At 35.7% G+C, this 26,247-nt stretch overlaps 5 protein-coding genes across 5 annotated transcripts; all 5 read right to left on the bottom strand.

The window, feature by feature from the left end:
* Nucleotides 1-195: 195 nt before the first annotated feature.
* LOC120011406 (inorganic phosphate transporter 1-4) lies at nt 196-3,990 on the bottom strand. The gene is made up of 2 exons (XM_038862515.1): nt 3,830-3,990; nt 196-2,133 (listed from the first exon to the last, which is right to left on the bottom strand). Exon 2 carries the CDS (start codon nt 2,097-2,099, stop codon nt 489-491), a length of 1,611 nt encoding a protein of 536 aa, XP_038718443.1. The 5' UTR covers nt 2,100-2,133; nt 3,830-3,990; the 3' UTR covers nt 196-488.
* A 6,552-nt stretch (nt 3,991-10,542) lies between these two features.
* On the bottom strand, nt 10,543-11,674 carry LOC120011407 (probable CCR4-associated factor 1 homolog 11). The gene has a single exon (XM_038862516.1). The coding sequence runs from the start codon at nt 11,590-11,592 to the stop codon at nt 10,624-10,626; it is 969 nt and encodes a 322-aa protein (XP_038718444.1). The 5' UTR covers nt 11,593-11,674; the 3' UTR covers nt 10,543-10,623.
* A 2,427-nt stretch (nt 11,675-14,101) lies between these two features.
* On the bottom strand, nt 14,102-14,986 carry LOC120010636 (ethylene-response factor C3-like). Its single transcript, XM_038861428.1, has one exon. It carries the CDS (start codon nt 14,701-14,703, stop codon nt 14,239-14,241), a length of 465 nt encoding a protein of 154 aa, XP_038717356.1. The 5' UTR covers nt 14,704-14,986; the 3' UTR covers nt 14,102-14,238.
* A 2,639-nt stretch (nt 14,987-17,625) lies between these two features.
* LOC120011215 (ethylene-response factor C3-like) lies at nt 17,626-18,658 on the bottom strand. The gene has a single exon (XM_038862278.1). It carries the CDS (start codon nt 18,460-18,462, stop codon nt 17,851-17,853), a length of 612 nt encoding a protein of 203 aa, XP_038718206.1. The 5' UTR covers nt 18,463-18,658; the 3' UTR covers nt 17,626-17,850.
* A 3,140-nt stretch (nt 18,659-21,798) lies between these two features.
* On the bottom strand, nt 21,799-22,944 carry LOC120010347 (ethylene-response factor C3-like). The gene has a single exon (XM_038861118.1). The coding sequence runs from the start codon at nt 22,875-22,877 to the stop codon at nt 22,137-22,139; it is 741 nt and encodes a 246-aa protein (XP_038717046.1). The 5' UTR covers nt 22,878-22,944; the 3' UTR covers nt 21,799-22,136.
* Between the last annotated feature and the right edge of the window lie 3,303 nt (nt 22,945-26,247).

Raw genomic sequence — 26,247 nt, 5'->3', positions numbered from 1 at the left:
GGGGGGGGGGGGGGGGGTGGGGGGTTCACACTCGTGGCTTTTGGACTTTTTGTTGAGTAGTTCGTACAAGGTAAGAAAAAATGGCTCGACTGGGACAAACAAAGTCCTTCTTGAGCTCAGTCAAGCCAATCATCCAGTTCCCAAGTAGAGATGGGATGTACAAATTTCGAGTACAGAAGTCCAAGTCTCAACAACTGAAGACAAAGTCATTGAAGTATGATTCATTTTATTATTCCTTTTCAGCTTCTACATAGGACCACACTTACATGCTTACATTCTTTCACATTGGTCGACATTCCTGATGAAGAAAACAGATTTTCTTATCAACTTGCCATGAATTCATATCCAACAATTTCCAACGTGAATCCTAATTCGATAGCGATTCATATCAGCAAGAACTAGTACAAGAAACAACCTTGTAAATATCTACTAAAGTCTCACAGGTAGTAAGAAACTTAAGAGCAACAAGATAACTACTACAACAAACACTAAACTGGGACTGTCCTGTTATGTGCCGAAGACTGTTCCATTTCTGCTCCTTCGTCATCATTTTCACCAGAAATCTCCTCCAGTGATCTTCCCTTTGATTCAGGCACCAAGAGTGTAAACAACATTCCCAAGAAGTTCACAACACCCAATACAATTAATGAGTTCTTCACTCCAATGCCTGGAGGATACCCTGCATCGGTCTTGCTCTTGTCCTTGTTCTGAGCCAAATACAAGAACCCGAATGCACCTACCATAGCCCCGAGTTTCCCCGAAGCTGCAGAGATACCGTGGCAGGTAGATCGGAACCTGGCAGGGAAAATCTCCGCGGGCACCACGAATGTGGTTGCATTAGGCCCGAAATTGGCAAAGAAGAAGGTCAATGAATACATCACCACAAACCCAATTCGGTTCTCCTTATGTGTCCAGTGGTCATAAGGAATAGCCAGGGCAAACATGAACACTGTCATGAAGAAGAAACCCATCATTTGGATTGCGAATCTTCCTATTTTATCGATGAAAGCCACTGTGAACCAGTAGCCTGGGACAGTACTGCAGAGAGCAATAAGTGTTTGTGCTCTTGCAATTCTGAAAACCTCGTCAATAGCATTCATAGTCTTCGCCGGTGGAATCCAACCAATTGCGCTGAATATATCCTTCTGAAACAGATTCTGGCTGTAGAATGCAATGTCAAGCAAGAACCATGTGGTGGTTGTTCCAAGCAAGTGAAGTCCGTGGCGGCTGAGAAACTCCTTCGAGAACAAACCAAAAACATTGGCTTGCTTGTCCTGAACGGCCTCAACCTTTTGTTCCGCCTCAATCTCCATATTCAGAACCTTTGACATATCAGATGCAGCTTGTTTCATATTCTTGGCAACAAGAGCAGTGTATCGGGCAGTTTCCGGCATCTTCATACGCCAGTAGTATGTAAGTGCAGCCGGCAGAGCTCCTACCATAACGATTATACGCCAAACAAAGTCTGCTTGTGGGACTGTCGAGCCAACCGGATCGACCTCATAAGCCGGAGCATCAAATCTGGCACCGAATGAACTTGATATGATAATTGCAAATATACCACCAGCTAAAATTCCAAAACCTTGCATAGCAAACACTGCAGCAATGAAAGCACCACGGGTCTTCTTATTAGCATATTCAGACATGATTGTTGCAGAAAGTGGGTAGTCACCCCCAATGCCAAACCCGAGCCAGAACCGGAAGAAGCAGAGTGTTGCCATGACACCTTTCGGGTCGTGTCCGAAAGAAAGACCCGAGGCAATCGAACATATGACCATGAGCATCAAAGTCATGCCATAAACTTTTTTCCTACCCATTTTGTCGCCAAGCCAACCAAAGAAGAGCTGGCCTGCAAGCGTACCGCAGAACGCAACACCATTGACAGCGGCCGAGACATTGGGAGGCAGTGTTCCGGGCTTGGCTGCTCCATCAACATGGTAATATATGCGACCAAGCAATTTGGTAACAAGTGATATGCAAAACAGATCATAAGCATCAGTGAAGAATCCCATCCCAGCAATTATGATTGCAGTGAAGTGATACCACTGTGTTTTGGCAACATCCAGGGCATTAAGCACCTGTAGTTGTTCCTTAGCCATCGCTAGCGAGCTTCCTTTCTCGTTCCCTCTTTCTCTGCAAAAAGATAGAAGAAGATTCAGAACATGTAACTGTACTAACACAAAGCCAAAGAGAAGATATTTATATTGAACAAACAAGATGGCTTGGTTTAGTCAGCATCAGAGTCTCAGACGCATTCAATTATTTTCTTCACATGGAATTCTCAAGTCAAGACCTTGTTATCGTGGACCATTAAGAGCATATCCAATGGACACTTGAAACATAGTTTTTAAGTGTCCAAAAGTGAACTTCAAGAAAAATTTAGAGTGTTAAAGTTCTACAATGGATGAAAATGAACATTTGAAAACACACTTTCTTGATAATGACACTTGTTTTATAGGTTGTTGTGAAAAATGACACTTGAAATATGAAGTATGGATATAGTTGATGAATAGTGAAGAGAGAGATGATGAAAAGGAAGAGAGAGGTGATGAAAATGAAGATAGAGGTGATTAAAAGTAAGAGAGAAATGATGGAAAGAAAGAAAGAGAAAATAGAGAAATGAGTTTGAAGTGTTAGAAAGTATAAAGTGTTGATGAATAATGTATATTATGGGACTCATTCACCCAATTAAATTATGCTACTCAGGATAGAGAAGAAGAGAGAGAATGGTTTTGAAATGCTTGATATTTGGTTTAGTACTGGAGTTGCTCTTAGGAGAAAAACTGGAAAAGGAACCGGAAGAATACAAAAGAGACCATTATAGTCAACCGAAGGTTATGGTAGGTCCAACTGCTCCATTGTTTATTACCCAGTTTGTTTTCAAACTGGAGTGGCTACTCAGCAATCGAAGCAAATTATCAAAACTGAACCGACCCAATTCACCTTCTGTGGGGTTGTAGAAAAATCAAAAGCCCCGTGACTATAGGAGAAAAGAAGAAAAAGACAAAAGGGAGAGATCCACCGGAATCTCTCTCCAGGCAATTACACATAGAAAAACACTACCCCGCAAACAAACAAACATTTAAACACTCATATCCAGACAAGAAAGTTTCATCAAAAAACGAATCATAGACATACAGATCAGCCAGGATGAGGAGAGCATTCAACAATCGAGGCTTATTCATACCAACTGTAACCTTTGACTACTAAAATAGCAGGATATGAAAACACATTCACACTCCATGGAGACCCCAAACCACACAGTTGTTAAGTTTGAATGGTGCCTGACGATGAATAGAATAAATATTTTACAACGAATGGCATTAAAGGACGTATAAATCAAAACTCAAGACAGATAATACCATCTGGGTTTCTTTCAACCTTCTTATAAACTAATCAAATCAATATGTAAGCAAACCCAGAAATCACGGAAAATGTTGCGCATCTGGAAAAACAGTTTTTCTTACACAAAATCCAATCTTGCGGAAACCCAGAAATCAAAAACAAAAACATGTGAAATATTGCAACGAAGAAAAAGAATTCCCAAATATTAACCTAACTCACTCACGGTTCTCTGCCTTTTTTGTTTTTAATCCTTTTGGGTCTGGTGATCTGGTCTCTTCACACAAAAGACAAGAAATGAATACATGGAAAAGCTTTTAATTGTCCCTATTAATGATGATCAATGCCTGCCTTTGTGTTCCCGTTTTGCATGTGTGACTATACATGCATTGTAAGACCAAAACATAAAAGGACACAACAGTAAACAAAATAAATAAATAATAGGACATAGAAAGGGATAGAAGTTTCTACTTTCTAGCAGACTGACCTGTTTCCCTTGTCGTTTTCTCGATAATCAAACAAAATACTTAGAGAGGGATAGAGCAAGTGAGATTGGAAAGTAACAATAGAGAGAGAGAGATGTGTGTTGTGTAGTAGACAGCGAGAGAGATCGGATTGGAATGAGTGGCCTGGCTTTAGTGTAGTTGTGAAGAACAAGGGGAGGCATGGTTAATATATATATAGGCAATGAATACACACTAGTATCTTTTGATATCCCATCGGTATATTCCCTCCCTCCATTTCCGCGCCCCCTCTCGTTCGGTCAACTCCCCTTTACGACGCCGTTTCCTTCCACTTCTCTTCTGGTTTTGTTTTGAACCGTTAGTTTTTGTTTCATTAGTAAATTTGTTGCAACGGTAAATTCACATTTGTCTGTTTTGTCAAAGAAACGTGATTAAAATGAGATGGAAGAGTTTGTAGGTATCGTCCAGTTGACACTTGGCAGAGGGGCCCCACCAAGAAGGTGTCGTGTCATCACCGGCAACGCAATTGCAAGGATTTTCCGATGACAAGTCAAACTTAAACACAAAAGGGTACGATGTGAACCAACTGTAATGGTAGATTCGTCCTTCTATTCACACACGCTTGTCTCTTCGTCTTATTCCGGTTGGAGGCCTCACGAAACGAAGATAGAAGATATTCTATGCGTTGTCGTTTTGAAATCCTTCTTCGTAACAATTCCATGCCCTGTCATCCACTCTTTAATTAACAAACTATCTTTTTTTTTAAATACAGGAGAAGAGAGATGGAGAAATTCAAACTCGAGACCTTTATAAGATATCATACTCATGAATGTCGTCTGAGTTACTTGTGATTTTCTTTTTAATTAATGGACTTCATGTGGGAATCACAAAAATAAAATATAAAAGAGTCTTGGTGCGTAGTATATAAATACCAGATACGTACGTATTGGCTTAGCACACTTTTTTTTTTTGTTTTCCAAATGCGTGAACTTCTTTGTTTCTTTATCCTTTTTTTAATTGTATAGTAGTTAACAAAATAAATTTTAATTTAGAGGGGAAAAGGTGATTCCGACTTAATAATGCATCATGCTGTATACTGGAGCCTTGGGAGGAGCCTGTTTAAAAGAATGAGATGGGGGCTACAATATTTTTAGTTAGAATTGACAACATATTTTTCAAAAAAATCATGTTAAATCATTATTCAAAATGTGTTATTGAATATTTTGGATACTTATAATGTTAAAATCCAGTAAATTTCAAACCTAAATTCTAAATCCTAAATCTAACTACTAAACCCTAATATGTCATTTACGAAAAGAAATTTGTGATTTAAAACTTTTTTTTGATAAAAGTAAGAGTGAATTTAAAAGGAGTACAAACAACACCCAAAGCCAAAAAAGGATAGCTAATAACTATCACTCAACCATGCAACAAGAAGACATTGTCTAGTTGTACCCTGTTTAGCTAGCACATCAACTACAGAGTTGCACTCTCGAGCTCCAAAAAGATGGCCAATTCTAATTGAAAGAATTGTAGCCCCCGCTCTTGAAATATAGCAAAAACTATAAAGTTAGTAAATCCATTTTGCTAATACTAATTAATGGTAATTAAACATTCCGAGTAATTATTATGATAGAATATTACAATAATATTCTTAGTTCCCTACGGTAATATTCCTTATTCTTTACTTTCTTTACTGTACATAGCATGATATATAGATGGCATTCTATGTATGCTAATTAGTGTGCAGATTAAGCAGTATTAATTCAGTATTATGATTATCCATACTTAGCACACGGTATATGATTAGTGTAAATCAAGCAATCAATGCCCTTGATTTTTGTATATATCCTAAGTTCCTAACCTTATCCAACTCTCCATCTATATATATATATATGCACAAATCATTGTACTGTATACGCTGCAATCTATAAATGCATACTGCCGATGCATTGCATTGTGCACATACTCATTGACTTGTAATCCATAAGTTAGTGAATGTGAACAATTAAGACTAGGTGCTCCAAGAAGACAGACACAGCAGTATTTAATACTCTATTTTGCCTCCCATGCATGTGCTTACTGGGATTCATAGATCTATTATAGCAAGTCAACCCTTTTTCAAACATTTTTTTTAGCTCATAAGTTCGGATTAATTAATTAACAATCTGATTAAGTAACTTGATCTTGTTTAGACACCAAAATTTGAAGAGATACAAATCTTGAGATGGAATAATATTAAAATATATGTGCTGATTAGGTTTTGCTTCAGCCAACCTGTATTTGCATGACAAGAGCATTGACATTTATGGCCTAACTACACGATACATTTTATTTTATTTTTGTTGTAACTTGTAACCGATAACACTACCACACAAATTTATTCTCTGGACATATGATATATATGGACGTAAACTCAGGTCGTAAGGTTCGTGTGTCCAGAATTTTCCTATCAAATTACATAATAAAATAAGCCAAAACCCAACGCGTGACTACAAAAAATATTACTTCCAATGAAAATTGAACTCAATACTAGACTATCACCAAGTGATTTCCAACTATAATCTACTTTATGCACTAAAAATTAAGGGAGCCTGGGTGCTTGTATTATTTGAATCAAGGGTGCAAAAATCAAATATTGTGTGCTTCTCCATAATTTCTTCTATGTTTGATCACGTTTTTATGGCAAATCATTATCCGCTCAAGTCAAATTAATGGAACTCCCCCATTTGATTTGACTGTTGGTGTTTCACTTTCAACTCTGCTCTTCCACACCTTGTTGGGCACGTGTAATGAATTCGTGTCGTGGGTTGATATTTACTTTGTACCGACTCATCACCATATTTTGCTGTCCGAAAGTGTTGACTTTACATTGTTGACCGCGACTCAGAGTGCAAAGACTTGTCAAGTTGTGATTGGAAGAAAGAAGGGTTGCATCATTCATGGGCCTCATCAACTAGGCATTTTTTTTAACTTTCAAGCCCCACAAAACAATTATCATACTTTGGGTGCCAATTATTAATAAATTAATTAATTATCAGAAATAAGTAATTGCCTCTATAGACTATGATAAGGTCATATTCTCCACTTTTTCTTTCTGAGGAATATTAAAAACATAGGGTTTAGACATAAGAGGAGAAACGAAACCGAGAAGAAGGATTCCTTTCACAATTAAGCACTTTGTGGACCCTAATAATGACATTAAGTTAATGAAACCAATTGATTATGTTGTAGTTAATGAAATGACAGCAGCAGCACAACGAATGTCCCTAATTCTCATTATCAACCTCATATGTAGCTTTCATGGATCATCATTTCGTATTCCAATTGATTACAAAACTATATATATAGATAGGAGCATATATAATTGGTGACCTAATTGAGTATATATATCTATATATATAGTTTTTTGTGGGATGTATGACACGCTTATTAGAAAACACCAACGAAATCATTTGCCTAGATTCGACTATTATTGTTATAAGATATTGTCCGTTTTCCCAAATCCAAGTTCAATCCATCACAAGACCTTCGAACACTCACAGTTTTAAAACATGTCTTACTAATTCAAGAAAATTCATGGCCTTATGATATGTCTATTATATCGTTATTAACGATATGAGACTTTTCTCAACGAACCTCTCCTCAATTGTGGGTTGGGATAAGCCACCAAATGAAATTAGAAATCACACATGTACAACCCACATTCAAGCTAAACAACCCTCGCTCTAATAACACTGATCGAAAATGCTAATGAAATCTCTTACCCAAATTTGACTATCATTGCAAAATGTTGTCCGTTTTTCTAAGTTCAAGCCTAACCCATCATAAGATTTCTATGGCTCACAACTTTAAAACACGTTTTACTAAGTTAAAGAATTCTTTGGGCTTATAACTTCTAGATTAAATCTTTATTTTAACAATACGAGGCTTTTCTCAACAACGCTACTTAGGCAGGATGTTCAAAGGAAAAATAGTGTGGCTTAATTTCTCGAGTGGGTGCAATGAGGTGGGTGGCTTAAATATTTCGAAACAGCAATAAAAATCTTACACAACTTTCTGCCAACCCCACTAAGGTGTTTGCATTCCATGTGCTTTGAAATTTGTTTACCTTTTTTTTCCTCTGGTGCTAGCTTTATGGATTTGACATAAATATTCCATTAGGACCATTACGAAGGGCCTTGGTTTAAAGTAGAGCATTTCCTATATCTTTCTCAATTAACCAAACAGTGAAAGGCTTCCCACTTTCACATAATAATAGCTATAAATAAATATATATATATATAAATTACTTATCAAAATAATATATGTAAAAGTATGTATATTTTCATGAGAAGGGTAAGGATTGCTCCTTTGAAACTCTTTTTATTGTGGTTTGGTAAGTGGCAATCATCATGAAATAAAGAGAAAATTAAAGAAGAGGTCGACTAAACACAGTCGACCAAATACCATAGCTATAGTACCTTCCACCTTCCTCCTTTTCAATCCCGGAAATAATTAGAAAGAAAAGAAAATAAATGGTTATAACAGTCGAGAGTTGAAAGCCAAATTGTACACCTTTACACTACGAAGGGTGACGGAAGCAGAAACTATGAATACAAGCAAACCAATATTTAATCAAGAATACGAACACAAGAATCCACCATATAGAGAAAAAAGCCCTCGAATTTTGATATATTTCTTAAAAGATAAACTATAATAAACCCTAAGGAGGACTACAAAGAAAACACAAAATTATGAAAATAATCCTTAAGGGGTCAAAACTTGAGAGGTTGGTGGACCTTCTAGCTATCCATAATCCATGTGATTGGTGGCCCGGCCAATATAATCCCATGATATTTTTCTTGCATAAAAGTGCATGTATTTATCTATAATTGTGTTGAGACTGTTGATATAATACATTGATGGCTGGATGTTTATCCTCAACGTGAAGTATGTATTAATGGCACCTTCTTTGTTTTCCTTGGCATAATCATTTGGTCTCCCGGATGTGCCTAGTATCCGCGAGTATTACATTTCATGATACACAATTTGCATACCCTTTTTCACCAACCTACGTTGAACTGTTGAAGTAAACATGTGTAGACTGTCAAATATACAATAGACGATGTGAAGATAAAACACTTGAATTCGTTCACGACGAAATCAAGAAACTTGGAATCCACCAAAAACAATTGAGAAAACCTCAAGGAATTTTATTAATAAAACTGAATGTATCAATTACAAACGTTTATGAGACTATATATAGACTGAAAAAAAAATCAAACCCTAATTGAACTCCTAATTCAACTAGAATTGGAAAATTGGAAACATAAAACGTGCAGAAAACTTAATTAACCCCGTTGGACTACAAAAAGACACATTTTTTATCTCCTTCTGAATCTCAACTTTAGGTATTCAAAATCAATCATTGGAAACATATTATAGGAAGGAAACACAAGAGGGAAGCAAAAGTTATGGACGGTCAAAGTTGAAAACTGAAACTTTAATTTCCAAAAACAGCAACTTCAACTCCGATTTCGATTTGGATTCCTTTGAACACGTTCCAACTTCTCAAGGAACTTTTCCGTGGACCGTTCTACGTCAATACCAAAGAAATCTATTAAACTTCTCCTACATCAGAGAGATAGAGTGAAAAGAGATCACTTGATCGTCGTAGTTAGGCGGCGTAGAGTGTTTCAGGGAGCGCCTCTATAGTGGTGTGTTATAATCCGATGGTGGATCTATTGTGAGCATGGAGATTGAGGAGCGACAAGGGGCGCTTGAAACTTCTCAAAGTGAGTGTATGAACCCCTTCCCTGTTGTCACCCGTGGTGAGAGTCCACTAGGCAATGTGTTTAGGTCGTGGGCCGTTGAGCTGAGTTTGAAGATAGCCGTTGAGCTGGATTTGGGTACTAGATCGTGGGCCTTTTTAGCTAATCAGGAGGACATCCTTAGGAGTTGCTTGGCCGGTTGGGCTTTTGGACCACAAAATATTTAAGCCCATTTCATTCCCTCGGCAGTTGGCAAATCCTACCCAAAAAATTGGAGCGCCTATATCGGGACGTTGACTTGTCTACCGAGCCCATAAGGCACACCGGGACTCAGATTCTTCTGAATTCTGATTACAGTTACACACTTTCCAAGGAATTTGGACCGAGTCGACATTCCAAGGAAAGGAGAAGAAGATGATGAAGAAGAAAAATCCTATCACCTGCAGATACTCACACCTCTCGTTGTATATATCTTGCTCTGTTTTTGTGCATTGTATACACATTAGCTTGTTTCAGGAACGAATATCTATCTGCTGGAATGGATTACCGATTTGCGGGTTTTGACAATTTTATATGGGATCAAACATTCAAACCCACAATTCAAAATTGCAACTTTTTTGACAGGGAGGTGGTTGGAAAGTATTCTGTTGAGTTGAGGAAGCTGAGCTTCTGGCTTTTGGATTCGATTACTGGTGGATTAGGACTTGAAACTTGAAAGTGTGGTATTTCAGGAATGAACTAAGTCAAGTTCAGACGATGACCTTGAACCATTGTCCGCGGTGTCCAGACCCAAGTAGTTTAACCCTGGGATTGGCTAAACTTGAAAGTGTGGTATTAATGCCAGTCAAGAATTTGGGTTCTTCCAGGTTGTGCAGCAATTGGGTTTTGTCACTTGAATTAGTATATTGACATATATTACATTACCAGTCCATCTTAATTCAAATCTAAGAACTTGAACTGATACAAAATAAACAACAAAAATATAGATTAATGAAGTTTTCATTAGATTCACTGAATATAAATCATCATTAGTATACAAAGACAACCATCCTTTTGACCTTGTGTTAGCAAAAGCCATACAGGTAATTACAATTATAGTTGATCTCTACAGGACATAAATCAATCATCCCAGTATGATAAGGATAAGGAGGGACTCCATCAAACCTTCTGAACTCAGAAACGTTGGGAACCTCCAATCCATACAGCAACAACCCAAACTCGTTCAAATCAGATATGTCATCAGAGGAGTAGTGTTCTTGAAGCCTCATGAAAGTTTGCATAGTGAGCAAACTATCAGAACCTGCCTGGTGACTCTTTCCTGCTATTCTCTCTACTCCTAATTCCTTAGCCATCTTCTCCAAGCCACCATACAGATTATAAGACTTGGACACAACTTTCATATCATATACCCAATCTCCTAAATAACATTCCAGTTCCTCTATAAAGCAATCCAGTTCACTGGGCAGCTCTTGTCCAGCAGACAAAATCTTGACTAGAAACCCGAAATCATAAGCACCGTGAAACGTAAGCCACGCAAGAGGCAAATTTTCCGAAACAATCTCATATTCAAATAACAGTCGTGAGAACTCCATAGAATCAACACCCTCTTCTTTGTTCCTCCTAAAGTTGATCCCTTGACGCTTAAGTAATTCGATTGAATCTTGGTCATGAGGATCTTGATCGATGTCAAAGTCACAGAAGTTGAATTCCCATATGTAGGAGCAAGCAGAGCCAAAGTCAGGGAGGTTACCATACTCATCAGAGAGGGTAAGACCAAGTTGGATAATATTGAGCTCATCGACGTTGGCCTTCATGAAAGCGTAGTTGTATGAAGGATTGTTGGAAATCTTGTCACGGTCTGCCTTGTAGATCGTACCAGGAAATTCAGTGTCTATCGTTACTACTGGATAGTAGGGGATGATTTGCCTTATCTGCCGCAGCTCGAATTCCAAATTTCCTGCCCAAACCTCTTTCACCATCACTGGTTTTGTCGATGAAGTTGCCATCAATTCCTCAGAAATCGCTACCGCCATGGAAGTTGATTGATTCTAAGATTGAACCTTTTTCTTTCTGCTCTCTGAAATTAGAATTGGGTATTGCGAAAAACCTAAAACCGTTGCTGTGTTATATATATAGGGTATTGGATGAGTTAACTTCTACTAGTATTGGGAGAATTTGGCGTGTTCGGTAAGTAAAACTTTATTTCAAACCTAATCACAATTCTTCTCCAAGGCCAAGTCCATGGGCCAACAAGAATAATCCACTTGATCAATCAGGGCCATCTAACCCCAGAGTTTCTTATGGGGCCTTGCACTTCTCCAATCATGTTTAGTGTTAATCTAGCCAGATTAGAACAAAATTGAAGTCTTTAGGAATCTTTATAATTTGATTTCTTCCAGTCAACTTGGCTTTGGGGTTTATGTTTCAGTGCGATAATTGCATGTTTAGTTAATGGTAGAGTTTACAGATCACGAATAAACCTGTAAATATGTTTATTTTCCTTCTTTAAAAGTCCTAATTATAGTTGAAAACAAAAATTCTGAACTTTTTTGAGGGACAATTTGAGACAGTCTTGTCATCCTCTTGGAGGATCACATCCAATCTTGGCCTGAAAAACCTACCCATTGTCAATATAGATCAATGGCAGTTCTGCAATACTCTTTCATCTATGTATAACATAAATATGCAATCATCAAATGGGATCAAACCCACATTTCAAAATTGTAACTTTTTTTGTGTGTGATAGAGATTTTAATTTGCTGCCTAGATCAGAGTTTATCTGCATGTGTTATCAGAGTTTATCTGCTGTGTTTTCTTAAAGGATACGTGTAGTTCAGCAGCCAGCTCAGCATAACAAGAAGTGTCTGTTACATGATGAATAGCGCGTGAGTCGCGCGTGTGTACATAAGGATACATAGCGGTTCTATTTTTAGTATACTTGTTAGTTAGTAAAGCTGCTATATATAGAAATGGATCTGCTTTTTTGTAAGTTAAAGTTAAATGAGAAGAAGTTTCACATATTCTCCAGAGAGTTTTTTCTTTGTCCTTTCAATGGCGATTTCACATTCAAGGATTAAACGATGTGTGACAGATTCAAGGCTTGTTCAATAGAGATCATGTCTGCATCATCGTTGTCCTCTCCTCTTGGTTTTTCAGGTGAGAACTTCGATTTATGGTGTGTTAAAGATGAAAGCTTTTCATATGTCATACATCTTATGTTTTACATGTGATAATCTTGTTGATGAATCTCTATGGAGTCATTGTATGAATTCGGGAGGTCCCAAATTCGATTCTCACGCGCTGGACTTTAACACAACTTATTATATAATATCCTTGTCGTTTATCAAAAAAAGAAATTTATCGAACTGTTGCAGGCAGGGAACTCTTGACTGCTACATAGATTTTATCATTGCTTGTTAAGTTCATTGATTTGAGTCATTTGACAAATAACCAATAAATTAAGCCCGAAGAGGTAGCTACTTCTCTTAATTAACTAATACGTGTCCATCTCTCTGTTTTCTTTGTCTCTGTTGCGTAAAACTGAAAACGCACAGAAGATTTGAAAGTCAAGTCCCTCCAGAACCAGCTCTCTTGTGTTATATATAATATGCATTGCTTGGATATTCTCTATCAATTTCTTTCCAATGGCTTATCAAAAAAAATTGATCTTTCCAATGGTGCCACCTGCTACGCATATTACTGGTCAATAGGCACAAAGTCAAGACAGGTAGAAACGACAGAATACTTGATTTTTGATGGAGAAACAAAATCAACAATGGTGGGGCATGTAATTTAGTTGCCTCTTTTGTGCAAGACAAACCTATCATTTTTTTTAAAAGGAAGAACTAATAAGCTAAATATGTTCTTCGGACGACAACTAAATGAGTTTATACCTAGAGTGATCAGAATAGTCTGTATCACGCTGATGATAAATAAAAATTGAGGTGAAGCTTATGTGGTTAGGGGCTCAAAAATGAGACTAGGTCCACCAAAAATATCTATCCTAACGATACAATTAATGGGTTCCTGGAATAATAAGAGAAGATGCTCATATTCCTTTACAGAGAACTATTATTATTTTCCCTTTTAACATGAAAGCGATGCAAAGCTTTTTGGGTGGAGTAAAGTAATGCTAGAGAGAGATATATATATAATGATTGACATTTATGGCGGTCACTGAAGGACCAATACTGGATGTATATGTGGATCAATAAGAATTACATCAACTAGCAGCAATTATGTGGTTTGAAGTTGAGACATGTGTCAGTGTGTTGTATCAATGGGAAGCCAAGACTGTTGATTTTATTTGGCAGATAGCATTAGTCATCAACTTTTGTTCTATTACCAATCTGTCTTTTTCATTTGCCTGGTGTGATATCCCCTATATACCCAGATATTTGTAGAACATGGTCTTCTTTCATACCCTTTGGATTAACCAGCAATTCCAGGTCTTAAGGTTCTGATCTGGGTTTTGCGATTAATATGAACATATTCAACATTCTGTACAGAAAAAAAAAAAACAGAGGATGGAGGATTTTGGTCTGAAAAGAACATTACAACATAAGAACATAGATTACCAGTTTCAGGTCAAACCCATGTACACAACTTTTATTGTCATTAGAGGGTTTGGATTAAAGCAAAAATGTACACAGCGATTGACCATACCAGGAGAATTCGATTCAATCTTCGTCGATCGAGGAACTAAAATCAGAAGATGATTGCATCAAGAGCTCCTCTAAATACTCAGCTCCCAGATCCTCCAACACCACCATCTCTTTTTTCCTTCTCCGCAGACGCTTCCTTTCGATATAGTTTAGTCTCTTTAGTGCCATGGCAGGGGAGCAACCCACCTCGCAATGGTAGTTAATGTTTTCAAGTGACTCCCGGACTCTCTCAATCGGAAAATTAAGGACAGCTTTATCACCCTGCATTGATAAGGCTGCTTGATCATAAGCCAGAGCAGCTGCCTCTGCATCATCAAATGTTCCGAGCCAAACCCGGATTCCATGCCTCGTGGAATCCCTTATCTCTGCCGCGTACTTCCCCCATGGCCGCTGCCTGACTCCTCTGTAGGACTTCTCCACCTTCTTGGGTTGTTCTTGGGAGAATTCTGGGGTGGTGGAGTGTTGAGGAGAGTAATCCATTTGTGATCAACTTGGTCTAGTACATGGCAAGTCTTAAACATCTAAAGGGACCCGAGTCAAGGGGGTGTTTGTGTGTAGAGGAATTTTGATTGACTTTTCAGGGTTTTGCGAATTTGGTTGCTTAGCACTAGTTTGATAAATAATTTTTAAAGTAACAGATATGTTAGTAGATATGTTAGTAGAAATGGTGATCACTTAAATGTTAGATAATTTTAATAGTAGATATGTTGTATAAAGACTTGATGGTGTTTGATTAAATTTTTATTGATAACATTTATGTTGTGTAATATTTTGTGACAAATTACGTGTAAAGGTATTATCTTAAAGAGAATAATTAAAGAATTTTTAAAGGATTATTAAAAAGAATATATAAAGAATCATTTAATTATTATTATTAAAAGAATATTTAATTAAACATTGACCAAATTAATCTCTATCCATCATTCATCTCAATAAACACATAAAAAATTTTAGGTCAAAAAAAAATCAATTAGAAATTTTATCGTCTCCATTCACTTCACGGTGCAATACAGGACTGCAGGTAAGACAAGTTTGATTCATGCAAGGTATGGATCGATTTTCTTCATTCACGAATCACGATGCAAGGTATGTGGCGAACAATCTGGATTTCGGTGGTGTCTAGTTCGACAACGGCAAATGATATGAATTTCTTCGGTCTCATGTCGGAGTTGGATTTCGCGCCGGTGTCATCTTCGAAGGCAAGCAATCTGGCGACACCGACGAAGCCGAAGTGAGAGCTGATGGGGTGGAGCCAAAAAAAGGAAGAGGATGGGTAATGAAGAAGAGAAAGAAGAAGAGGAAGAAATATGGGTGAAGAGAGAATAGGTTTTTAGGGGTATAATAGAGATAACATTGAAATACTAAGGATATAATGGGAATGTGAAACAAAATTGTTGCATTCTCAAAAGAACATAAAATGCTCCCAAAATTGTCTCAGTTTTACCGTCTGAAAATGATCATTTGACGAGTAAAAAACATTTCTGCTAGAAAGTACGTAGTAGATGCTAGGCAAAATTAGTCCAAATAAATCCCCATCAATTCTGTAATCTTAGTTTGTCTTAATCACGTGCTTTGACTAATGAAACACTAATTACGTGGAACCTTGGAACTACATTTAATAAAAAAAGAAAAAAAAGTCAGTGACTTGGTTTTGCTTCTTCTGTTGGGCTTTGTGGGCTTGGGCTTACCTTTTGTCTTTCCTCTCCCAACACGTCTCATTTGGGCCTTCACTCTGGCTGTTTTGGGCTTTGACTTCTGTTTGACGATAAAATAGTTCCAGTGGATAGTACACGATGTTTGTTTTTAATCGTTTACCGAACAAGAAGCTGACAGGCCGATAAGCAAATCAAATGTATTTGCTATATGTATATAGAGATATATATAATATATATACCCCATTCTGACACTCGGGATCCCACATTTTATATATACTGCAGGATCCATTTAACACCATTTATTTTGACGTAAGTGCAGACCCATACGTGATGGGATCCACGTGGCTATATATATATAAAAGATGTAAATGTTATACCAATTTAAACATCAAGGACAAGTTGAGGGAAACTATAAAGAAAATATCAAATTGATGAAGGGAAGGAATCAAAATTATTTATGAAGAAATGAATAATTATTAAGAAACTCTAACCACATTACTAGGTCAAGGAGCTAGGTGTATTTGGCTTTTCTTCTCTTTTCTTTAAGGAGTCTAGAGCTATCTGTTTCCTTAGACTTGAACAGTTGGTTCACTTTTCCATCTTCATTAGTTTCATGTGTGAGCTCATGACTCATGGAGAGAGTTGAATCCCGTTGAGAAAATATGACTATTATACATCTTATCAACAAACAAACACTATCATTCTGCATAAATATACTGGATCAGCCAATCACATTCCTTATATATATATATTACCTACATGTATATTGGGACGGCTGTGTTTGTAATAGCCATGAGCAAAAAAATCCACATATAATATTTAATTTGCTGTCCAAATATAAATCTAATGAATTGATAACCCAAATATAATTAACAAACCCACTACAAAACAAAAAAGAGGCGGCTAATAATAAATAAATACAACTTGCCGGTGTTGAGATTCGTTTTTAAAATTCATATATAACTATATATATATATATATATATATAGAGAGAGAGAGAGAGAGAGAGAGAGAGACCATCATTAATCCAATAATCCTTGCTGTATCTGGAAATAATCAATTCCTAAACCCTAGAAAGAGAGAAACCATCATTAATCCTTGCTTTATCTTGCAATAATAAATTCTTAAACCCAAGCCAAATTTATATATATGGAAAGAGAGAGATCAACATTAATCCTTGGTGTATCTAGAAATAATTAATTCCCAACTCCAACCCTATTTTTGGATTTGTTGCAGAATGAATTAAATTTATTACTTGTGTAAACATAGTTATTGCTAAACATTGTAATATATCCTTAGAGCAAGAATTAATGACATTTTTGGTTTTTATAAAAAATGATATTTTTCGGGTTTATAAAAGTTCTATTTAAACTGGTTTGAGAGCAAATGAAACCTCGATTACTTAACGAATCTTTTGACCTTTGGAAGGTGGTTCATAAATAGTGACCGTTTAGCTGTCATATAATATTATAGACAGATAGTGGTCGCTCAGCCGTCACACAACACTACTATACATGACAACCATCGTTCAACTATCACATAGTTCTCAATAATTTGATATTTTTTCTTTGATTATTTGTACCTTGATTTGCTGTGCGCGAGCGAGCCTTAGAAAAAAAAGAACGAAAAAAGTGATTGAGCTAAATTATTTAGGTTTCATATGGCATCACAACCTAGCTCTTTATTTTTTATAATACAAGTGGATATTCCTAGCCTAAATAAAGACACAATGATACACCAGCTTGCAAGCAAATTTAACGAATCTTTTTCACCTTTTTTTTCAGAATCATTGTAGCTAGAGAGAAGGGTGCCATCTTTCCAGCACAAAATAAGAAAACAAACAAACAAACAACGTGATCATAGATGAACAAATAAGAGAAACAAATCAAAGAAGGAAAGGAAAAATGATGGATGGATTCATTTACAAATCATGCAATCAAGTGATGATGCTAGCTAGATTGATGATTTTTCATCAATATTCACAAGAAGAGGTGAGAAGTTGTTCCAAGTAGTCGGATCCTAAATCCTCGAACACCACAACCTTACCAATTGCTTTCCTGCGGCAGCTCATATTGCTTGATTTTCTTTTCATCATGGAGTGTCTTCTCTTCAAGGCTAGAACAGGAGAACCCACACAATCTTCAGAACAAAACTTGATCTCCTTCATGGACTCCCTCACCACGTCCTCCGGAAAATTGAGGACCGCGGATGAGCCTCGCAACGCTAATGCAGCTTGGTCATAGGCTAAGGCCGCAGCTTCTGCGCTATCAAACGTTCCAATCCAAACCCTAACCCCTTTTCTCGTAGAATCCCTTATCTCCGCCGCGTACTTCCCCCACGGCCTACTCCGAACCCCTCTGTACAATGATTTCGTCGTCTTCATCTTCTCCTTCTCCTTCTCCTTGTTGTTGGTGTTGGGTTTGGGAGTCTCTGCAGCTTCACAGGAATGGCAAGAAACCTCTTCATCTTTAATAGCACCAGTAGTACTAGTAGTAGATATGGACTGATCAATGTTGGATGATGACTCTTTTGCTTCTTTGGGAAGAACATCTAAAAGGAGCATGTCTTGCCAATCATGTCTCATGTTGAAAGGAAGGGATGATTCAATGCCCCAGCTGGAAGAATTTAATGATGAAGATTCTTGCGGAAACTACCTTATTAAGATCATGTATCCTATATGTGTGTGTGTATATACACCAAACAGGGGTGGGGTCATGGTTGCAATTGAATTACTAGCTAGATAGCGCAAATAATGTATCGATACATATATAATATCTAATAGATATTAGAGAAACAATGTTAAAAAAAAAATGGTAGTGGAATAACTTAAGCGTTCAATTGGGAAGTAATTTTAAGTAGCATGTATGCTGGTATGGAAAGGCACTTTGGCAGCAATGCTTCAATATGCAGAAGCCCATTCTGGTAAGTAGTAGAGACCCAATTTGATTGGTCAAATATAGCTAAGCCCACAAAGTGATTTGCCCGTGGAGACCAAAGTCTAGTGATCAATATTGTTCAATTTCATTTGAGGAAGTTTTAGATCGTGGCCAAGTTGTTGAGAAAAATAAAGATATAAAAATACATTAGATTATATTGGAGGTTGTTGCATAATATGGTAGCTAGTCGAGCTAAATAGTAAGAGTACTGTTACTGGTAATTACCTATTTTGAAGAGAAATAAAAAAAAAAATGGTTCAATGAAATTCAATCAAATGATCTAGTTGATCAAAGAGCGGTCGACGATTACTCCAACAAAGTAAAGGCATGCATCAATGTAGGAAAAGTTCATTGCTGGTAGTAGGTAGTGGAGATAGTGGACAAACAGACAGTTACTATTAGTTTTCGAGATAATAAGTATAGATGTAGAAAACATGAAGACACGAAAAAAACACAAGCTAACTCACAAATCAACTCACGCGTAAGGGTCGAAAAGAGAAGTGAACAACCCTTATATGTAATTTTCCCCAACGTAAACACAATTAGAAAAAGAAAAAAGAAAAAGAACCAAACATCCAGAGTATCTTAGACATATATATAACATTCTAAAACCAACATATATGTTAAAGCTCACATTGTTTCCCAAACCAATCCTAAGTTCGAACTAACCCATTAAGTGTAACTAGTTATAAAATTAATACCCGTCCATTAAATATCTAAATGATAATATATTAAATTGAAGTCGGTGATTAACTAGTAATTCATAATATTAATTTAATCATTGAAATCAAAAAAAAAAAAGCTAATTACGTCAAATTCCATATTAATCAAATCGCTAGTTGTCACAAATGTCAGAGAAAAAAGAAAACACTAGTTGTCACAAATTTGTAATCATTAACAGAAAGTATGGGAGATCTAATTACAGAGTGGATATATATATTTCACAATATATATAACTTATACACCACCACTACCAACCAAAAACAGAGGCGATCAATGATAATTAAATCCAACGTCATATTCATAAAGTTCTTAATAATTATATATATTATTGGCACCTTATTATAAAATGAAATATATTATTATAATTAAATGGCACAACCCTTGGTGTATTGGTGTTTCCTACAAGTGGTACTGAGTCGAAGTTGTTTAAGTTTGGGTTGTACATATGTTATAAGTATATGAATTTCTTTGACTCAGTAAGACACATTTTAAATTTTAAAGTATTGAATCCTGAAAATTCTTAGAAGTCCCGTGATGAGTTCGGCTTTCACTTGATCCCATATTACACTTTGAGTCCCTTATCTAGTCATACAATCCCCTGCCTTTGAATTAGGATTTGCGTGCATAAGCATTCCTAGCTTTCAATCTAATTATTCAGAAATCTCTTATTTATTTTATTATATTCTTCGCACCTTATTATAAAATGAAATTTATCATTATAATTAAAGATCATAATCCTTTATGCATTCATTTACGGTTATTTATTTATTTTTTTTAAAATAATGCAATTGAAGAGCTTGCGAAGCAGCACTAAATGAAAAGCATGTAAGGTATTTTTATAATATCTCAATTAAAAAAATCCACGCATGCATGCAAAATTCAGTATATATACACACACACATACATATAAGAACATTTTTTATCTCTTAACAAAAGCAGGAACAATGGGAAGATCATTCACAAAGATGTAGAAAAGAATATTTGGGCAGTCTATGTTTCTCATTTATACGATCTGAATATATAAAAGGTCTTCCTTGTATGAAAGTAAGATTACATTGCTACAACTACGAGATTACATCAAGTATAACTACGGGATACACTCTATCACATATTTTATTTCCTATCTAATTATAATTGACTTCTGCTTATTTATATCATTCCTAATTCGGTTATTTGTTAACACTTCCCCTCAAGTTAGAGAGTAAATATCAAGAACTCTCAGCTTACGCAACATAACTGAGAACTTCTCTTTGCCCAATGATTTTGTAAACAAATCTGCAGGCTGATGTGTAGAGTTGATAAATCGATAACTACTCATTATGGATTTGGTTACAATATTTGGACCCACAAAGCACATTAAAAGCCCACAATCAAGTTGCAATTTTGGTCATACACACTAAACTTTAGCAAAACAACAATGTTTCAACATTTACGATATATACTGATCACTACCCTCTCCAGTCTCCCCATGTATTTTTTATTTTATTTTTTTGGTCCCCCAATGTATATAGCTAGCTAGCTAGCTAGCCTCATCATAATCAACACACACATATATAAAAGCTATCTTGTTGGCTAGCTAGCTACTTCAACTTGTCATATTATATATATTTTGTATATTTATATTAATTTTTGCTTGTGTCATTGTTTATTCTTATCTTCAAATACTATGGAGTATGGACTTTCAAGCACATCGATCGAAAGCGGTCTCTCTCTCTCTCTCTCTCTCTCTCTCTCTATGTATATATATATTAATTTTTGCTTGTGGTTTTTTATTTTTATCTTCAAATACTATGGACTTTCAAGGATATCGATCGAAAGCGGTATATATATCTCTCTCTCTCTATATATATTTATTTATTTTTTACTTGTGTCCTTTTTTATTCTTATCTTCATTTCATCTATTTTATTACTATATATTTTATTACATAATAGTTAATGGATATTATCCATTCATTGTTTCATCATCATACATATATATTAACCTTATAATTTTTACACACGCAATGCAACCAATTATTATTGTTTGTCACAATGCATTCATGAGCAATATTTACGTACGCTAATTACCTCAAATGATGTGGCGGTCAGCGAATCGATGTGAGAAATTACAATCTTAAACAATCCTTAACTTAAAAATTAAGATGACAAGACATTTTTTCATCCACACATATAACCTTGTTTTTTTGTTCATTTTGTGAACAAATAATAGGAGTATAGAAATTAAAGCCAACTAGGGTTTTAGCCTTTAGGGAGCAAACAGATTTGTAGAATGAACAAATTAAGTACAGTTGTCGACATTGATGATGACATTACATTTCCAAAGTGAGAGACAGACTGTGATTCCACTAATCAGGACATATGAACACAACTTGACCATCATTATTAATTTCTAGGAAGCTAACAAATTGTGGATAAATTCCACAGAAAGTTGATGATAGAAACAGTTTCTACAATAATGGAGATTGAGAGAGAAAATTTCCTATGACACAACCCACTCTAGCTCTCATATATGTATATGCCCCCTCCCAAATCATGAGGAATATATAGAGAGATCAATCAAAATTTAAACCCAAGAAAATCTGAATGAAATGACAATTGATCAAAACTCACAAGAAGAGCTGAGTAGTTGTTCCAAGTACTCTGCTCCTAAATCCTCAAACACCACCAAGTTACTTGACCTTACCTTTCTCTTTGTACTTGTAATTTTCCTGACAATGCTTGACTTTCTTCTCATGGAGTACATCTTCTTCAATTCCAAGACAGGAGACTCTCCATCCTCACAAGAGAAGTTGATCTCCTTCATGGACTCCCTCACCACTTCCTCTGAGAAATTGAGGATCGCGGACGAGCCACGTAATGCTAATGCAGCTTGATCGTAGACTAAAGCTGCTGCTTCTGCGCTGTCAAACGTTCCAATCCAAACCCTAACCCCGTTTCTTGTGGAGTCCCTTATCTCCGCCGCGTACTTCCCCCACGGCCTGCTTCTAACCCCTCTGTAAGACTTCTTCTTCTTCTCCTTCTTGGGGATGCCAAACTTTTCTTCTTCTTCTCCGCTGGAGTTGTCGTCATTAATGGAAGTGACCGATTCTTCCTTGACATTGGATTGCTCTAATTTTGCTGCTTCTTTGGGGAGAACATGATCAAGAAGAAACATCTCTTCTAGTGAATAATCACCATGATTGATCACGTTGAAGAAGGGATCACGATGATGATCAAGTAGTGATGACATGTAATTGTCTTCAAACAAGTACTCGTCATGCCAACCATAGATGAATTCTTGAGAACACAATGAGTATTCCTGGGAAGAAAACCCAGAATTGTTTGGAGAAAATGACTCCATTCAAAGAAATCTAGGGTTTGATATGGCCAATTAAAACACAATGTCGGTTATAGTCGTTTTTGAACAAGTATTGAGCATATACATATATATATATATGTGTAGATATGTAGGACCACAAATTAAAATAAGAGATAGTGGGAGCTGGGATTATTGATCAAGGAGGACGTCTCGGATTTTTCTAGGTAATTAATTAGAAAGACAAAAAGAGCAAATCCTTTAATATAATTAAAATATGTTATAGGAAGGGGATGGTGGGAGATATATAGGCACGTGAGTCAAATGACACAAGGCGGCTGTGCATCACCTTTGATGATGCCGCATGACCTTGTCAGCATATATTTCTTTGTCTTTAATTCCACTTGGTCACTACTTACTAAGCTCAATTAAACACTCTAAATTATTCGAAGGATAGAGAACAAGAAGAAGAAGAAGAAAATTTATGGTTTTACAAAGAATATACGTGCAAGGAAGTGATGAAAACAACACATACATAAAGACACAATGACATTGTTAATATGAAATAATTTATCCGAATTTCAAAAAATTCAGGAATAAGGCTCCGATACCATATGAAACATCGACCACGATGAAAACAATGTATAAGGTATTTGCCGCTGCATTCAATATAGATAACATCAATCAATTAATATGATTCGTCGCATTATAAAACTATGGAGGCTATGCCAAATTAAAATGGACCAAGTACATACCATTTTATTTTGTTTGTCTTCAAAAGTTTGATGTAGACAATTCATGTATGTGTATAAAAAAAAAAGTATAGTTAAGGAAAGGAGCATCTTTTTTTAAGAAGAAGAACTGTGTATTATTAAGAATCATTTGACAGAGAATTTGTCAATACATCCTCCTAAAGTGAATATTTTTCTTATAACCGATAACAACATTATATAAATTTGTATTTTAGACATTTGATATAACAATAAATTCAGGTCGTCAGACTCGCATGCGTAAATTTTTTTCATTTGACTAGAGAGCATATTGGATAAAATCCCAGTACACTGCGGGGGTACGAGAACATCTACTTATTGTTACAATTAGAAAGGATATGCACAAATCACGTGAGGAAATGAATCGATCCCAACTTTGATTTGTTAGGCCATGGCTTTTATGGTATACGTCAAGATTCATGAATGGTGTTACATATATGGGAATTAATTAATTAGAGTTACTTAATTATAATTATCCAATTCGATATCTTCATGGCATGCTTAGTTGCCACCATGTCTTTTTTTTAAAAAAATTAGGTCGCCATAAGTGCATTTTCTCATAGCAAGATACAAGCAAATCTTGATTAATTAATTAACTAATTAAAGACATCATTAATTAGCCTAACCATGATCCATTTTAGTCGAGAAACAATCGTCATCAATATCAATAACTGCAGCTGCTTATCTTGTTTCTTTCTTTCTTTCCCTATCTAGATCATCAAACTTCGCCTAATTTATTAAAAAAAAGTTAGCAAAGATGAGATCCAATCTCATCATGTCGTCTTTTATGAGCAACTTAAAATAAAAAAAATATGGAAGAAGATTTACACGACTTTTACAGATGAATACAAATATAAACCCACGATGTGTTGGTATTATAACACCCGGAGTAATAGCCTTGTAGTCATGGGCTGAAATTTGATCCAACTTATCGTGTTGTTAGGTGAAAATTTTATGTGCATGTGGATGTGACCCTGACTACCTGAGTTTAAGTGGATATTGAATGTTCAAAATGTAAATTAGTGTCGTTTTCAATTCGATTATCAAAAACAAAGTGTTAGTATTATAATTAGTGGGACTAGGGGGCTATTGGAGTGTAAATTATTTCGGACAAGGTGCATGAATCACCATATATATATATAGACCACACACACACTCTTCAATTAAATTTAAACTAGCTCATGCCTATATATCTGTGAGCGTGTATATTATACGTGCTATATATTTACACCATATTATATGTATATCATATATGCCATATATATAGCATATAATAGTCAACTAATCCGTTACACATACATACATACATACATACACACACACACACACACATATATATATATATATATATCCTAGTGGGACATTACTTTTTAAGCAACTAGACTAAAAGAAATGATTGATATTATTTGACATAGATACTTTATTTATGAGAATGAGAGAAAGCCTGGTTGGTTAGGTTGTCTGCCCATGACCTGGAGATCCAGGGTTCTATTCTCACCATAGGGGTTTGAGATTTGAGTAGTTTTTCATCCGTTGTGGTGGTCTTCATGCCCCTTGGGCATTGGCTTAGCTTGTGTGTGGTCTGTCGGCTTGTCAAAAAAAAATAAAGTCGGCTTAGCGTGTGTGTGGTCTGTCGGTCTGTCAAAAAAAAAAGACTTTATTTTGATTGTGGGTCTTGATTCTGATTTGAATTTTCAACTTGAAACGATTTAAGTTCAATTGACTTCCTTTCCCTATTGCCTTCTGAAATATTGAACCATGAATTTTTCAAATTTCGTGGAAGTTTCATGCACGAAATTCGTGACAATTTTGCAACTATTAGGGTAACCAGGATTTATTAAACTTGGTCCAAAAAATTAAAGAAATTAAATAACTTAGGACAAAACCATTTTACCTATATTTTCGAATGCATTTTTTTTTTCTAATTTAATTGGTGCAGATTTATTATTATTATTATTATTTTACCTTTTATCAATCTTCATTTACTTGATTTGATTTATTAATTTGCTCCATCAAATTTGATGATTATATTCAAATTAATCAAAGCAAGAACAAACTTTTGACCACCAAAGAGACGATGGATCAAGAAAAATTCTTCAAATATGTAGTTGTTAGGTTGAGAAAGGTCAGTTTATTTGGCTACATACTCTTTCATCGATCCAAACTAAGTAGTAATAATTATATTTTTTTAATTAATTAATTGATTATTCATTTTTGCTCGTGGTGTATATAAACCTGGACAAATGCATGCACTTGATTAATTTAAATTTATTAAAATGACAAAAAATCAAATTAAAGCTTCGAGGAAGGGAGGCTCTCAACTAATTCTTGGAAATTTAACGGTTTCCATTTGACTCTATTCTTGGTTTGCGGCATTAAAAAAACATGGCAGAACTTTTATGGAAGTTTCATGAAACTTTCCTTTTATATGCATGTGTATATAAGGAACTTTTATGGAAGTTTCATGAAACTTTCCTTTTATATGCATGTGTATATATGGAAACTTCTACAACAAATCGTATAACGTGATGATAACTTAGTGGTGAATTTTTTTTTACTGTTAAATCGTATATATTGACTCAAAAAATTCTGAATTTGATACTCACTAAAAATAATACATTTGTGGCCATTTGACTCTATTCTTG

This window comes from Tripterygium wilfordii, chromosome 12 (genome assembly GCF_013401445.1).
Source record: "Tripterygium wilfordii isolate XIE 37 chromosome 12, ASM1340144v1, whole genome shotgun sequence".
NCBI classification, from domain to species: Eukaryota; Viridiplantae; Streptophyta; class Magnoliopsida; order Celastrales; family Celastraceae; genus Tripterygium; species Tripterygium wilfordii.
This window is presented reverse-complemented; position numbering and strand designations above follow the sequence as displayed.